At 42.5% G+C, this 17,577-nt stretch overlaps 1 protein-coding gene across 9 annotated transcripts in view; it reads right to left on the bottom strand.

The window, feature by feature from the left end:
* The window catches only part of NEO1 (neogenin 1), a 520,914-nt gene that overhangs the window by 43,721 nt on the left and 459,616 nt on the right, over positions 1-17,577 (bottom strand). For 6 of the 9 annotated variants that reach the window (XM_074965869.1, XM_074965867.1, XM_074965873.1 and 3 more), the window contains exons 18-21: positions 17,390-17,528; positions 10,033-10,140; positions 6,358-6,552; positions 5,634-5,666 (exon numbers count right to left, since the gene is read on the bottom strand). In XM_074965869.1, the coding sequence (XP_074821970.1) occupies positions 5,634-5,666; positions 6,358-6,552; positions 10,033-10,140; positions 17,390-17,528 (475 nt within the window). The remainder of the gene's footprint in view (positions 1-5,633; positions 5,667-6,357; positions 6,553-10,032; positions 10,141-17,389; positions 17,529-17,577) is intronic. The other 3 variants (XM_074965871.1, XM_074965872.1, XM_074965868.1) reach the window with 1 other exon arrangement.

Raw genomic sequence — 17,577 nt, forward strand, 5'->3', positions numbered from 1 at the left:
AATCATTGATGAAGATATTGAACAGAACCGGACCCAGAACTGATCCCTATAGTACCCCACTTGTTATGCTCTTCCCGCATGACTGAACCATTAATCACTACTCTCTGGAAATGGTTTTCCCTCCAGTTTTGCACCCACCTTATAGTAGCTCCATCTAGGTTGCATTTCCCTAGTTTGTTTATGAGAAGGTCATGGGAGACAGTATCAAAAGTTTACTGAAGTCAAAGATCATTATCCAAAGTGGGTGTTTTTAGTGGGGTCCTGCAATAAACTGTTCTTATTGCAATATCATCAAACATCATTATCAATGGTCTGAAAGAATATATAAATTCATTGCTGATAAAGTTTGTAGATGACATAAAAACCGGCAGAGTGGTAAATAATAAGGAAAGGTTAGTTCTACAGAGCAAAGTGGATCAGTCGGTAAGCTGGGCTCACCTGATCAATATGTATTTTATTTAATACAGCCAAGTGCAAGAGTATACATTTAGGAACAAAATTTTCAAAAGTGCCTATGTGTAACTTAAGAGGTAAAGTCAAATTTTCAAAAATGACTTAGGCACTTCGCAGGCTACATGTCACAAACAGCCAATGAGACTTGGTTTCCTAAGTCACTTTTGAAAACTTGACCTTGCATGTTATGTCATTTAGGCACTTTTGAAAAATTCACCCCACTGCTGGAATACTGTGTCCAGTTCCGGTGGCCACACTTTGAAATTATTAATTGGAAAGGGTTCACAAAAGCACCAGAAGAATGATGACAGGTCTTGGTACCTGCCTTACAGGGACGACTAAAGACATTTCATCTATTTAGTTTAGCCAAGAGAAGATGTCTTGGATTGGGACTTGGGCCAGAAAAGCTGCTGCTTTGAACGGACAAGATAGCAGCAGAGGGAATGCCCGCCAGCTCATCACACATACGAATACAGGAGGTGATCCAGGACGACATTTTTTGGGATGAAACCGGTAGGCCTTTCATCCTGTCTGCTATTGCCACAAAGAGCTGCCCGGATTTGGTCCTCTCAAAGTAGAAGGCCAGGGCACATCTAACATCCAACAAATGGAGATGCCGCTCCTCTGCATTCCTATGCCCTTTTGGGAAGAAAACTGGCAGGAAAATAGCCTGGTTACTGTGAAACTGTGAGACCACCTTTGGAAGGAATGTTGGGTGGGGGCACAGTTGAACTTTGTCCTTAAAGAACACTGTATATGGGGGTTCTGATGTAAAGGCCCTCTAATCCTTTGAGGAAGTGGATGGCCATTTCATGAGAAGACCAATTTACCTTTCACTGGAGGGTGGAAGACTGAGATTGCTGCTAAATGCACCTTGATCAATGAAAAGGCCAGACTTTGTGCTGGAATACCTGCTCCATCTGAAACAACAGACTGGAGGGATGACAGAGTTGGTGAGAGATCTCACTGGGAGGACCACATCAAGGAACACTTCCACTTGGATAGGTAAGTTGCTCTAGTAGACAGTTTCCTACTACCTAGCAAGACCTGGCCGATTTGTTCTGAACAGGCCTGTTTCTTCAGGTTCAACTATGGAGCTTCCATGCAGTCGGGTGAAGGACCCAGATGTTTGGGTTGAGTATATGGCCATGGTCTTGTGAGATCAGGGCCAGCCAGGGTGGAAGTGGCAGCAGGGGCACCAGTAACATGTCCAGCAGTGTCCCTCTCATTGGCTGCTGTGACACAAGGGACCTGGGAGGAGGGTGGAAGTACAAAAATTCATGTCACTTGACAGGCACATAGTACTTCTCTGCCCTCTTTCAGGTGGGAGGAAGAGAAGATGGGGTATGCCACAGGGATCTGACCAGACCCATTATGGCTTCATTGACAGGTAGGTCCTCCTTTGACGGGGCTGTCATGGCCAAAGTCTCAATGAGGCTATGTGAGGATTCTTTAAGAACCCCCACCCTCCAGCTGTAGGTTAAAAGCCATTCTTTTTAAAAGCTCATGGTGAGCTCTAAAGTCAGCCTGTGGCATCAAGCTGCTAGGTCCTGAGATAGCTTCGTCTGGGGAGGAGGAGGAAGAAGCCTGTACCAGCAAGGGGCCCTCCTCTTCTTCTTCAGTCCTAACTATGTCCCCCCAGGCCTAAGTCCTGTGTGTCAGTACCGGCTCTGTACCAAAGTCCGGGTCTGGTGCCAGATTGTGAGTTGGAGGAGCCCTCCTCTCGGACACTACCGTGATCACGCTAGCACTGCGATAACGGCCTGGCACCAGCAAATGGTCCCGCACTGGACTCAATGGCATCTGCGATCAGAAATGAGTCGATGGTGCTGCTAGCATGCAGTGGAGGAGTAGCCTGATGTGGGTTGTACTCTGCTGCACTCCCCTTGTTTGTCCTTCCTCAGTACCAGGAAGCATCCCCTCTCGGACCGTTGCTCCTTATTCTTCTTTCTTGGTACCGGAGATGGAGAATGGTGATGAGAAGCATGCGGTGCCAGAGATACTCTTCGCATCAAAGCCGAGGTGCTTGTAGCTGAGTCCAATCGGCTTGGCTTTGATGCCGGTTTAGGTGCAGCTTCCATTAGGATAGCCTTTAGTCTAGCCTCCCTGTCCTTCTTTCTATGAGACTTGAAATCCTGAAAGATTTGACAATGCTGTCATATGTGCGCCTTTCCCAGACACTTTATATAGCTGGAGTGTGGGTTGCTCACTGGCACACACCTGCTGCAGGAGACGCAGGGTTTGAAGCCTGGAGACTTGGGCATGCCCGGCTCCAGGGGCGAAAGAAGCCCCTCTAAGCTAAGGGCGGGGGGGTCTAACTATATACACTAATTCTATCTAACTAAGTACACTACTACATGAAATTAAGACTAATATAACTAATCTAGAGAATAACAGGAAAAGAAACAACTGAATGAATGCCTTGCCAAAGCAAGAGGAGCTGTTCTAGTGACTGTCACGGCTGTTAAGAAGGAAGTGAGAGGGTGAAGGGCAGGCTGGGCCCCTTATACCAGTGCGTAAGCATGAAGCACCAGAGGGCACTAGAGCTGACCTGATGGATACCACTGAGGGTAAAATCTCCAGCAACTGTGCATGTGATGTGTGCACACCTAATGTGGAATGGACACAAGCAAGCACTCAAAGAACTAAATGTTCTTCTGAAGTTCAATCACATGTCGGGGTGTCTATAGCTCAACCACAATTTATGGGCTTGTTGCAGTGACAACCGAGTGAAATTCTATGACTTGTGTTACGCATCGAGAGATCAGACTAGATGATCATAATGGTCCTTAATGGCCTTAAAATCTATTAATCTAGATCCCTTTTGCATAGTGACTCTCAGTCAGTCTGGCAAATATCTAATTCCTAGAATGAGGGATTGATAGATTATTCTTTCAACTCTTCCCAGTTTTCACATCTCTTGCTACCTTGACAACAGTTCTATCTGCAAGATGCTGAATCTGATCATCCTCTCGCAGCAGTTTTACACCATTGTAATTCAGAGGAGAAATGGGCCCACTAGCCTAAGGATTGCAAGCAATTGTCCTTCTCCAAAACTGATCATCACTGCAGCAAGAATTAGAATAAATGTCTCTATTTTCAACATGACACTATGAACTAGCTAGTGTACATGTCCCATCTTTGGTCCTAGAGGATGTGTACCAGCCTGTCTGCAGAGAGTTGTACTGGAAGTTAAGTATTGAGGTTCTCTGTTGACCTCTTCAGCAAGGATTGGTAGAAATAAAATGTGCATGCAATCCTTAAAGACTTTCCAGTGTTAATAGTCAGTTTTTTTAGGCTAGCTGTCTTGGGAGTGCCCCATAAGTATATGCAAAAAGAAAAGGAGTACTCGTGGCACTTTAGAGACTTAGAGTACTCCTTTTCTTTTATGCTCAAATAAATTTGTTAGTCTCTAAGGTGCCACAAGTACTCCTTTTCTTTTTGCGAATACACACTAACACGGCTGCTACTCTGAAAACTATTACCTTTTGTTACTGTAGGTTAGCTCTACTGTGTACTACACACATTTCCTTTTGTCCTGGTACCTGACCAATGTGCAACACACAGATAGCTTCAACAGGGAACCTGTTCTACTGTGTGCCAACACCTGTGCTATGAGGGAGGAGAGTGGAGGGGCAAAGTATTGTACTATGTACGTAAGGAGGAACACTATGGGAAAAAGATTTGAAAATGTATTCTGAGATAACATACCCATCAATATGTGGCTACGGCAGAAATAAGAACCACAGAGGTTAGTGATTCAGTCCACTCACTGTGGGCTGGTTTGTTCCCTATATTCTCCAGTGCTTTTTCCATCACTTCTCGAGAGACATTATTCCACAGTCTAACAGATCTTGTTGTCAGGAAGTTTTTTTCTGCTATTCAGCCTATGCTTTCCTTTTCTTCATTTCACCCATTGCTCCTAGCTTGTCAGCTCTTCAAAGCCCTATTATATTTACAGGAATTATAAAATAAATGTCTCCTGCTCTTCATATATGCATTTTTGAATTAAAAGTTCTATGCAATTATGAACACTAACAAAATGTTACTGTGATAAAACTTTCCTCCCTTAGGATGCTCATGCTGTATTAAGGACATGAAGACAGTTATGTGCAGAACTGAGGTTAGAAGAGCAGTGCAAAAGGGACAGTGCAGCAACTTTTAAATAAAACACAAAGTTTTAGTCTTTCCCATTCCTTTGGGATAGAGACTGGGATAGCAGCCAGGGTTTTTGCAACCAAAGGCTGGATAAGAATTTGTTCCTAAGCTGCCCTCAGTCATTACTGTTTGGTTTGGAACAGGTAAAATAAACAGGTAAAATAAATACAAAATATTTCTCAGTAATGGATTTAAAAAGATATTTATAATGTGGAACACATTTTTGCTTTAATCGTATGCCTAAATTCTTTGCTTGTATCCCTTTAAACTCTTTCCTCCCCAAACACTAAAATACATTTCTCTCCCTATTAATGGGATGTTTACCTTATTTGAAAGAAAGCAAAATTAGCCCTAAAAATTCACCACAGACCCCAACTCCACACAGCAAGCTCAAAGCTTCGAGCAGGGGGTTGGACTAGATGACCTTCTGGGGTCCCTTCCAACCCTGATATTCTATGATTCTATGAAAGCTACCATTTGTCAAGTTAGTAAGCTTAAAGTTTTTGGTGGCTAAAGTTGTTGCATTCCTAGCGGAGACTGATCTCTACATGAGCCAACCAGCAGACTCTCTCATGCAGAATGCTGAACAAGACTAAGGCTACTTTTATTTACTGCAAAAAATAATAATAGATGTAGAGCTGACAAAACAGCACTTGTGCTAATCCAGCAAGTGTTCTTTGGTCTTCTACCCCTCTGTGCTGAGATCCAGGGTTCACCAGTCAGAGCTCTACTTGAATATCACCTAATCCAAATCCATTTTAACAGAATGATTCAGGGCTGGCATAACCCACTTCTCCCCTCATGTGACATCTGACTGTGGAGATCACTTTACATTCCTGACACCCAAACCACAAATAAAATCTCTAGTTCCTCTGCTCATAAAAACTCCACAAGAGCTCGCTCAGTTACATTTAGAGCAGCTGATGTGTGTTTCATTTAACAAGTGCAATTGCAAGTGGAAAAGAAACACAGTAGTGTGTGAAAGAGATGGAATAAAGGAGAAAGAATGTCCACTTATTTACCTTGATCATTAGGCATTTTATCTGAGGATTCAGCTACCAGGACAAGCACAGGGGAGTAAAAAAACAAGAGAAAGATCACCAGGTCTGAAGGAGTGACAGACAGTATTCAAAGAACTTCACACAGCAGAAAAAAACGAGATTTAAACTTCCATTTTTAAAGACAAAAACTCACACAGAAACAATACTGCTAGATATTAAAACGACACATCTTTTTTGCATATTTTCAATGTCTTGTTCATTCCTATCCTTTCACCAGTTACCCATGAACAAGCACCTCTTGATTAAAGAGGCAGTTATGTCATACTTGTTCATGTTATACCATCCATGACATTAACATGTAATTGTTCGCAGACCGATAAGAACTTATTTGCAAATCCTGCTGCCTGTACTGTTGGGCAGACGCAACACACAGCACCTGAAGTCTTTAGGTAACTAGAAGTCAGTTTTTCTGAAGTTCACTTACGGCACTGACCATGTAACAACAGCTTGGTGACATATGGGCCAATAATTAATTTAAAAATAAATCTCCACAAACATATGGGTTTAAACTAGTTTATGCATTTGTTTCCAGCCAAGAGCTGCTGGAAGAATGAAGAGAAAACATCTTCCCTAATCAAACTTCATCTTCTCCTCCGCAGCCCATATCCAATAGAGAACTGATGCTGCCAGTTGCTTTTCCTACAGGTATTTTAGGAAATGCTGGAGAACATACATGAGACTTTACCTTTGGGTGTTCTGAACTGTACTGCCTCCGACATAGGCCCCATGCCCTTGGAGTTGCGGGCCTGGATTTTGAAATAATATGGCGTATCAAGGGTTAACTCTTGGATCTGGTGTGTCAATCTGTTTCCCACCACAGGTTCGATGACCCAATCATGTATCTCAGCATTCACATCTGTGCTGTAGTAAATGATGTATCCTGTTCAAAGGTACCAATAAGATAAAATTTATGCACTAAAAGGTGGGATTTTTGTTGCTCCTTAAATGACTCCAGAGCACAAGTCCTATTGACTTGAGATGGAATTGGTGCTCTTAAACCGCCGAGGGGCTTTCGAGAACCGCAATCTCCTTTGTTTCAATATATAAACATTAATTTAAATATTAGATACATATCCCATGGGAAATTTTAAATCATTGTATTATATCATAAAGTATAACAATGCCACTTAAAATATCAAAATTATCTTACATTTAGTTATAGAGAATTCCATTATTTTCACCTTCTTTTCCAATCATATGAAAACAATGTAAAATTATAATTTGAGGACTATTATAAGAATGTTCCCTCCTCAAATATTAGCAGTTTAGAGAAAAATGATAGCTTTAAAATTAAAAAAATATATAAGTAGTTAAAACTTTTTGCTATCTCTCAGTTTATATTAACAATGAAAAACGTCAACCTCAAGACAATTGCATATTGCCTGTAAAGATATGTTAAATCAACATAATCTTTTATTGAATATACTGTATGTATGGCACCATGATGAACTGGCAAAATGATTATAATATATATTTAATGACAGTGAATGGGAGAAACAATGGCATCAAATAAGCACTCACTTACAAATACAGGGCTAAACATCAGTAGCCCTATGCACCTGCACAAGGGGACATCTGATGTCTCCTTTCTCCCTTGCATGGGCTACCTGTACCAGGGATAGAAGAGTGGAAGGGGTTGCACACTTTGCAGAGCTGTAACTTCCTCTCCCATGCAGGTGGGTGGCACCCACCTCTATTCCCTGGGATGATCCCATGCAATGGAGCTATGATCTGCCCTAAGCAAGATCTGCCCTAAGCAGCATGTAAAGTGGCAGTCAAACCCAGAGATTAATGCAATTCAAGACAATTCTCTTTACTTTTTGTCTCAATTAATTGGTTGGTATTTTCAATATATTGTACAACAAAGGCCTGTAGAACCCAGAAATTGCACTTCTTAATGTTTATTTACCTCAAGTTATGTTAAAAAAACATTATTTTGGTTGCAAATAAGCCAGTAGAAATTAGGGAATGTTACAAATAAAGTTGCCAGTGTAACCTTAATTCACCCCTCTTGTGTGTATGCATTATGATACAGTCTTTAATGACATGATCACATACTGTTTTTCCACAGGACCCTGTCTCCCTCAGTGCACAGAAAGGCCAGTACTCACTTTGTGAGCTGTTTAGTATCTTGTTTTCTATTCAATCCACCAGAGGGCAGTCTGTTCACATGTTCCTGTAAAATGTGGAACTGGCATAGGACTGACATATAAAGGGAATTGTAATGCTTCACAGAATGCAATAATTTTATCAGATTCTCTTTTACAGCGTGATTACGAAACATTTTAAAATTATTCTGCTGTGATCACTGCACATTCAAACAATAATAAAGCTTAGTCTTGTAAAATTCTACTTAATCCAGGTGAGCAAACACATCATTTTTAGACTTTTGTGCCTGGATTTTCATGACAATTTTGGATTAAAAATCTAAATGTGTCTCCTTCTTTTTCACATACACATATATGGAACACTTGGTGGGGTGGTATAAAGATTTTATTGGCATGGATTTGAGATGGCTGCATAATTTGCAAGTGATTATATGTGGAGTAGCTGATTTTCAGACTCAGACCAGTTCAGGTTTAAAGTCCGCTAGTACAGTATGAAAGCTAGAAACAGAAGACTTGCACTGTTGCAAAGAGGAGAGTCTCATCTTTCCAAAAAAGATACACAACCCTTGTTTCTTGCTGTCCAAGGACTCGTTATCAGACCAAATTATACATAAGACATTTTTAAAAGAAGTTACTGAAATGGATGTTACAATTTTCCTTTCCCTCAGAGTTCTGTTCAGTTGGACTCTCCATTCCAAAGGTTTTCTAAAACAACACCCTTAGGCTTCCCCATTTTTATGGCTCTAGGCAGGAAGTACATTTTACTGGCATACCTCATAAACTGTTTGAATCCTGCCTTGTTGTCAGAGTCAGTCAGAGCACAGAATCAATCCCTTGACCTCAAGCACCAACTAAATAACCTGCCTATGCAATACAGAAGACGTGGGGTGGATGGGGAGCCGAAAGTAGGCAAACATACGGCAAATCTACCTGAAACAACTACAAAAGCAACTTTGAACCAGACAACTGGAATGGCTGCTAAAAAGCAAAGGGCACTCCACACACAGTCCTGAAGCCTGCAGCTAACCAGCTTCAGTGCTGAACAATCCAATCCATGAGGGGGGCACTCGCACAACCCAGAAAACCCAGAAGGGCATGGCTCTTCTAGATGGGCCTGAGCCAAGCAGCAGCACATACAGATCCCGTAAGTGGGGATATGCTGTTGCACTTCTCAAAGACAAACCTTTATATACACCACTCCATCATGTACTCTCTGTGTGTATTCACTGCTGTGTGCACTATTGTAGCCACACTGGCCCCAGTACAGTAGAGAGACAAGGTGGGTGAGGTAATATCTTTTATTGGACCAACTTCAGTTGCTGACAGAGACAAGGCTTTTGAGCTACACAGAGCTGAAGAAGAGCTATTACCTCACCACTTTGTCTCTGGATATATAGCTGTTCATCTTTACATGCTTCTATATTTTCATCCACATTTACAAAATTGAATTCTACATTATTTTATGAATATTGGGGGGATATTTTATTTTCTCCCTTCCCTTCTTTTGTCTGCATGAAGTTCTTAGGTGTAGAAACAACCACCCAGATCCAACGTGCAATCCAGAGCAGCTGGCTCCAATGGTCTACAGGGTACAATGAACTACCAGGGTACAGATATACCCAGTTGTGCTCCTAGGCCACTTATGGATTGCCTTGAACACAGGGAAATCCTCCAGAACCTACACAAATTGGGTCTAAGTCCACTTTGTACCAGAGGAATGCCACAGACAACATGCTAGAGAATTGGGCCAAAGAGTCTCTTGCACAAAACACTTAAGGGACAGTCTAACTGCAGATGTGTTTCTCTGAAAGTTTGCTACTAGGATTGCATAAGCTGGTGAAGATGATGATTTCTACAGTATTTAAAATGATAATCTAACCTTTCATGAAAATTGTACATGATCCAAACTCCTATTTTACAACGATCTATGCTTCACGTGGAGATCAGCAATACCAATGCCTCTAAAGAGCAGAGCAGCAGTGGGCTGAAAACGTCAGAGTTGCATTTATTTTTTATACTTAACTCATTTCCAGCAGATGTAAAAGTAAACAGTTAATTTGAGCTACATGAGAAGATTCATAAATAACAAGATAAACATCCTGGATGGGTTTGTGATTAACAAAGAGGAGAGTGGGGCATTATCTATGGTGTCTAATCTGCTGTTGATTAGATATTTTCCATCTACCCTCCCAAGCTCAGTATACCAAAAATGAGGACACAGGATCACTTCAGAGAGCGCACACAAACGGCACCTGTAATTTTGCCATTGGCTTCAGATGGAGGCTGCCAGTTTACAATTATGGTTCTAGGTTTTCCCTCTTTGCTCACCACAGTCACATCTTTTGGTGGAGACGTAGGAACTGCAAAAAAAACCCAAACATTCATTAGAAGCATGTAAGTGATCTCACTGAATGCATGTAAATGATCTCATAAGCATCCTTTTAAACTTGCTTTGCCGCAGAAGTATGGGTGCCCAGCAACAGAAACCCAGTATGTTTAATCGCAAGGTAAATCTAGCATTCTAGGGCAGCCGTTTTAATGATTTACTCCATTAAAATGGCAAATGCCATATGGTGCATAATATTTCCTTTCCTTAAGGAGCTATCTATTTCTACAGTCCAACAGATGCTGTGAATCATGACTAGATAAACAACGTGTCTCTTCAATGTTTGTCTTTTTTTTTTTTTAAACAGACAATATATTTGTAGAAGCAAAGCTACTAGTTGAGAGTACTAACTAGTAATCACAATAGTTTAACATTCCTGAAATCCCATCAACCTGAGAAGACACCATTCCATATTTTGTTTTTTACATACATAAAATTTATCTCTACAGAAAAATGTTTGCTCTGGGGCTGAGATCTTGCAACGGCAATTTTCCACCATGAACACACTTGAAGCACCATGGTAAACTCCTAGAGATTTTTAATTGTAACCTCTGAGAGACCCTTCACTTTGACTACAGGTTTCTGGATGGCTTGCAAGGAAGTCTGCATCTACTGAGGTGTTTTCTCTCTTGCTCTCTGCTAACCGAGGTTTATCTGAACTCTGGAAACAGATATGATGAACACATGGCCCTTTTTTTCTTTTTAGTAGCTTGAGGCAGAAGTCTTCTCCCCACCGTTCCTCCTGCACAAAAATGAGGATATGATACAGGCCTTTTACCTCCGTAAAAGGCTTAAATGTGTGCATCAGAATCTTACTGTGAACTGAAATACCCAGATGGGGCTCAGATTAATGGCAATGAAATGCATAGAGCCGATGTCTCCAAAAGTGCAATTGAATAACCAGCTATGCCTTGGAACTATATAACTATAAAAAACAGACTTCTAATTATGTAATTTTGAGCAAACTATATCTGCCATGGAAACTGAATTCAGTAACAGTCCTAGTTAGTGTTGTCACAGTGCTTTTCCTGTTCAAAGTGCTTTATGTATGTTACCTACTGGTGATTAATCCTCCTGTCATCCCCTGTGTTAGGTTACTAAGTATTATTATCCCCACTGTAGAGATGGGGGAAGTGAGGCTCAAAGGTTAGTGACTACTGCCCCAATTCAACAAACCACCAAAGGTGTTCAAGTGCTCTACGGAATACGGATGGACTTAACCTAAGCACGAATCAACCTTAGATAAGGCTAGGATGAGCAAACCAGGAACACCGTCAAGACTAGAACTCAGGAGGTTTCCGTTTTCCAGGCCTGTGCTTGAACTACAACAAGAAGTTACTCATCTTGTGCAGTAACGATGATTCTTCGAGATGTGGGTCCTTGCGGTTGCTCCTCTGTAGGTGTGCTTGTGTCCCTGCACTGCTGATCAGAGAACTTCAGTAGCAGTGTTCATTGGGCCTGCACATGCACCGTCCCTCCTTGTGCTGCGCCACAAGTCTAGCCGGTGTGCATGAGCTAATGCCCCTCAGTTCCTTCTCTACAACAGAGTCATAGACAAGAACTCTGAAGTAGAGGGGAGGAGGCTGGGTTGTGGAGCACCTGTAGGGGGACACATCTCGAAGAACCACAGTTACCATACAAGGTGATTAAGTTCTTCTTCTTTGAATAGTGTCCCTATGGATGCTCGACTGTAGGTCACTCCCAAGCAGTACCTCTTCTGGAGGGCCAGGACTTCGGAGTCGGGTCAGTTACAGATGACTGCACTGTGAAACCGAAGATGGCATCAGAGATGGAATCCCAGTGATCGCATAGTGTTCTGCGAAAGTGTGAACTGACTCCCATGTCTCTGCTCTACAGAGCTCTGAGCTAGGGACATTCTTGAAAAAGGAGATGGATGAAGAGATCGACCTTGTGGAGTGTGTACGAATAGAGTCTGGAGGGATCATGTTGCAAACTTGATAACACTATCTGATGAAATTTGAGACCCACTTGGATAGTCTTTGGGCACACCTCCACAGAACACTATGCGCTCACTGGGGACTCCACCTCTGATGCCATCTTCAGCTCCACAGTGCTGTCATCTGTAACTGAGCACTAGGATGTTTCCACAATGGAGAGAAAAAGTCTACGGAACTTCCTGAAGGCCTTTGTCCTGTCCAGGTAGAAGGCCAGGGTTCTCCTGACATCTAGAACATGTAATATAGCTTCCCTGTTGTCTTGGTGAGGCTTGAGGTAGAAGATTGGAAGGTGAATCAATCGATGCATGTGAAACGGGGAGGTTACCTTAGGGATGAATTTTGGATGGGACCTGAATGTAACCTTGTCTGGAAAAAATACCATGTAGTGGGGATGTGTCACCAGAGCTGCTATCTCCCCTATTCTACTGGCCAAGGTAATCGCTGTGAGAAAGGCCATTTTCATTGGCCGAAAACCAGTCTCCCTTTTCCAGTGTTGGAATGATCCTTGATAAGGTGATCTTGAATTTTTGAGCCTTGATAAACTTATTGAGAGCTCTGAGGTCTAGTATGGGTCTCCAAACTCCCTTCCTTTTGGGTATTAGAAAATAACAAGAATAGAACCCCTTGCCTTACAGATGTTGAGGTACTGGTTCTACGGCTCATAACAATAGCAGACAATCTACCTCTTGTAGTAAACTCTTGTGAAAAGGGTCCCTGAAGAGGGACAGAGAAGGGTGTTGTTGAAGGGGTAGGGAGGTAAAATGCATGAAGTACCCGGTTTGAACAATCACTAGGACCCATTGGTCCGATGTTATGCGTTCCCAGGTGCTGTGGAACGCTGCCAATCAGTGGCCAAATGGGCATGGTCGGCTGAGTCAGTCAGGGGGAGTGGTCTAATGGCACCTTAACCTGCTCGTCAAAAGTGGTGCTTAGACGTAAAGAGCTGGGACGAAGATTGTGGACCAGGTGGTTTGTGGTTATGGAATTTTCCTTTCTTCCTTTGCAGCTCGTAGTGGTGTTGCGGTTGGTACTGAGACGTGTGTTCTACACTGGGATGAGGGACTAAATCATCTCTTTTGTTCTGTATATAGATACCCAGTGACCGGAGGGTAGCTCTGGAGTCCTTCAGGGTGTGAAGGGAGGCATCAGTGTTCTTGGCAAAAAGCTTCGTGCCCTCAAAAGGAAGGTCCTCAACAGTGGACTGTGCCTCTTTCGGGAAGCCTGACAAATGGAGTCATGACACTCTTTGCATCACCACAGTTGTGAAAATGGACCCAGCCACAGTGTCAGCCACATTGAGGGCAGATTGCAGCGATGTCTTTGCCATTAATTGGCGCTCCTGGATAATAGCCTTAAATTTGGTCACAATGTGCTTCTGGCATCTTTTCAATAAATTCATCCACTTTTGAGTAATTTATGTAATCATAATTCACCATGAAGGCCTGGTAGTTGGCGATACGGAATTGTACAGTGGCTGAGGAATACAGTTTTTTACCAAAAAGGTCAAGGTGCTTCCAATCCCTGTCGTAGAGAGTAGCTCTTGACAGTGTGATCGGTTGTGGAAGTTGACGGCGTCCACCATGATGGAGTTGGATGTTAGGTGGGAGAATAGGAATTCAGATTCCTTAGAGGGGACATAGTATTTTTTGTCCACTTACTTGCAGGTTGGTGCCAAAAAGATGCTGTTGTCTGCCACACAGTCTTTTCTGGGTCTAAAATGGCTTAATTAATTAGGAGGGCAATCCTTGAGGAGGAGGCAGAGTGGAGGATCTCAAGGAGTTGATGGTGGGTGTCCATGACTTCCTCCAATGGTATCTGAAGAATGACTGCCACTCTCTTTGCCAGCTCCTGGGAGAGACAAGAGTTGTCTGCCAAAGATGGTGGAAGAGGAAAATTAAGAGGATATGATCCTCTGTGTCACTTCCTCCCCTAGACCAGCTTCCTGTTCCTCTATGACGAGGCTTGAAGACTGAGAGGCATGCTGGCGGTGCACCACCCAAGGGTCCCAATATGGCCATTGGGATGGTGGTGGCATAGAGCTTGGCGGTGGCACCCATGGGTGTCCATACCAGGATGGTGCTTGTGGGGCCATCTGTGGGTATATCCTTGGTCTCTGTTGGTAATAGGCACCATATGGAGCTTGGGAGGAGTACTGCAACACTACCTCCTCTGGCTCATTGTCTGACACCTCACTACAGGGCAGAGGGGCATGGCAACGGGGATACTTCCCGTGCTTGGTGGAGGCTTGGTGCAAAGGTCTCGGTACTGAGAGATGGGGACTCTGGTGCATCTGGCATGTGGAGGTCTCTGAAATGGTGGGATTCTTCCGGTACTGATTGTCCTGGCATGGGTGGTAGTGTCGGGGAGGACGGGGATCTTGTCCACACCAGTTGCTCCAGTGCCAGGCAAGCCGTCGTTGGTGGTGCTGATGTGGATTTGAGTACCAGGAGCATCTTTTTAGAAGATTGGTTACCCCGTCCTTCAGGGCTGATGACTCAGTGCCCATGCCCATTGGGTCTGTAGGCCTGTCAAGGAGTTCTGGTTGCTGTCGTTCTCTGTGATCCATAGGTGCTGGACTGAGATAGTCTTGATGCCGGTGATGCCGAAGATACTGAGTGAGATGCTGATTGATTGCAGCTATCTTGCGGCTCACTGTGGGGACTTCCCACTCTCTTCTTAGATGATTTATGAGAGGGATCTTCAGCCTGTTTCCTTGACCCACAGCCCTTAGATGTAGAATGCTGTAGGGAAGGCTCATGTCTACCAGGCAACTGGGGTCGGAGAGCTGCCTCCATGAAGATCTTCTGGCAGAGCTCTCTGTCTATGCAGGATTTTGGCTGGAGTTGTTGGCAAAGACCACACTTCTGTTGTGTATGGCCTTCCCCGAGCCTGTGAACGTACTGAGAGTGCTTGTCTGTAATCGGGATGGTCTCTTTACAAGTGAGGCACTTTCTGAGGTCGACAAACCAGGCATACTCCGTTGGGGGGAAGGATCCTCAACAGGGGAGAAAGAACGGGAAAGAAATTAATGACAGGTTTCAGAGCAGCAGCCGTGTTAGTCTGTATCCGCAAAAAGAAAAGGAGTACTTGTGGCACCTTAGTTTGTTAGCCTCTAAGGTGCCACAAGTACTCCTTTTCTTTTTAAAGAAATTAATGTATTTTTTATTTTGTTTTCAAGGGTAAAATAAGAAAGGAGAAGTTGACTACAAGTAGAACTCTTAGTAGTAGACCAACTAACTATAGGTATGAAAATTAAGTGATAGTCTTAATGGACTGCTAATGACTTCATCTCTTGTTGGGGTGGTTGAGAAGGAACTGAGGGGGGTTAGCCAACGCGAGCTGGAGAGACAGCACACAAAGAGAGACAGCACATGTGCAGGCCTAATGGACACTGCTAGCAAAGTTCTCTGATCACCAGTGCAGTGATCCAAGCTCTCCTACAGTGCAGGGCCCATAGGGACACTACTTGAAAAAGACCAAACCCTTCTTCAGTAGTAGTTGAGGAATAAGTCCTACGCAGCATTGCCAACCCCAACTGTTCAAAAATCATCAGTTAGGCACCTAAAATCAGGAGACTGGATTAAATCATGAACATTAAAAAAGAAAAGATACATTAGGAGTTCTTTTTATTTGTCTTCTGTTTTTTGAGACTTTTGGGTGCACTAAGGTCATACTTTCAAGGTTTTCTCCACAAACACAAGGAGTAGAAAGTTGGCGACTCCTCCTATATAAGTCTATGAAGATCTCTAATGAAAAGATGACTAGTCAGGGACAGAGAAGTGATTTTCTTCATTTCGCCCTGATTCATATCTCAGTTGCCTGTATTTTTAATACAAATTCTACTTAAAAGGTGTTTACACTTTTCTGCAACTTCTAGGTTCCAACTCTAATGTTTCATGACAGATTAACATTGTTACACTAAAACCAAGTTATCAGATGCTCTTGCTTTGGGCCTCACCACACATCACCCTGATAACTAGACCTAGCCCTGCTTGCTGCTTCTGTCAGCTAGGTAAGTCCCTTAAGAATTTAGTCCCTCAGTACTAGGTCAACTATAGTTTCTGTGAAGCTGATACCTACAAAGATGTCTAACACGACAAAGATACATTTCAACCACACCCACAAAAAAGAGAAACATTTTCAAAAGCAACACGGATGTTTTTGAAAATTTTACTTAAAATCTAAACAAAGTGATTGGTTTCACTCTTTCTTTATGGTATTGTGCAGACTGGACTGGCTCTTTGTGCGCTTTGTTTTTACATATTTTTAATGTCATTTTTTAATAGATATCAAGGCCTTAAGGCTATTTGGACAGGGGCTTATTTGTATTTACAATTAAAATAAACCAAAAAGTAAATATAATAAGAATTGCAGATTTAGATTAAATCTCAGGAAATACTTCCTAACGGTACGAACAGTAGGACAATGGAACAAACTGGCAAGGAAAATTGTGGAATCTCCTTCACTGGAGGTTTTCAAAAAGAGGCTGGATAACCTTCTGTCTTGGATGAGCCTTGTGGTCCCTTCTGACCCTATGGTTCTATGATTCTAAGAAAGCTAAATTTAAGCTAAAGTGAAGATAGCTGGATGCTAACAAAGAAAGTGAATGCTCCCCGCTCTTTGACCAATCTTGCAGGTGAAAAATAAGATACTGGGGGACAGGTCTGGGGCAGAGGGGTTCTGCAACCTACAGATACTCATTAGGCATGAGCTTCTACCAGCAGCTGTAACACTATCAACAGTTCTGTAGTTTGTAAGCACAATTTACAGCTCCTATAGTTCTGGTAGCTGCCTAGGCAATTCACGAGGAGATGACGAATTTAGGGCTGATTTTGATGACTACATTTCTGTTCACCAAAGTTCTCAGAATAGTTTGTCTCATCTCATTTTTGTTCTGTAATTAATGAATTTTAGCAAATTTTCATTATTAATTACATGATTTTTCTCAGTAGCTGCTATTTAGATATGATTTCTCAGATATTTGAAACATATGTCTCCCTCTTCTTTCTCATCCATTAACTGCGGATCATTTTATCCATTTATTTTCTGTAATTTGATCACAATTCTCTCTTTAATGTAATCTCCACTTCATTGACTTTCAAAGAATATTAATATCAGGATTGCCCCCACTCTGCCCTCCCCCCACCCCCAAATCCCACATCAGCAACAGCAGAGGACTGCCATTTTAAGTCAGCATTGGGGTAGAACTGACTTTATTCATCTCGTTGAAATGGTGAACAGTTCCAGAAAGACACAAGTGAATACCTAATTCAAAGGTAGTCCCATGTGCTGTCATACTCCAAGTACTTGATCTTCGACCTTTAGTCACCATCACAGAGAACTCATACAAGGTGTTTGGTTTTAAACTGGTCACTAAATAGCTCAAGGTGGTTGTGTTTGCAGTCTGAAAGAAACACAAAGTATAAGGAACTTCTGAAGCGAAAAACATCATT

The sequence above is a fragment of the Natator depressus genome, chromosome 10, assembly GCF_965152275.1.
Source record: "Natator depressus isolate rNatDep1 chromosome 10, rNatDep2.hap1, whole genome shotgun sequence".
NCBI lineage: Eukaryota > Metazoa > Chordata > Testudines > Cheloniidae > Natator > Natator depressus.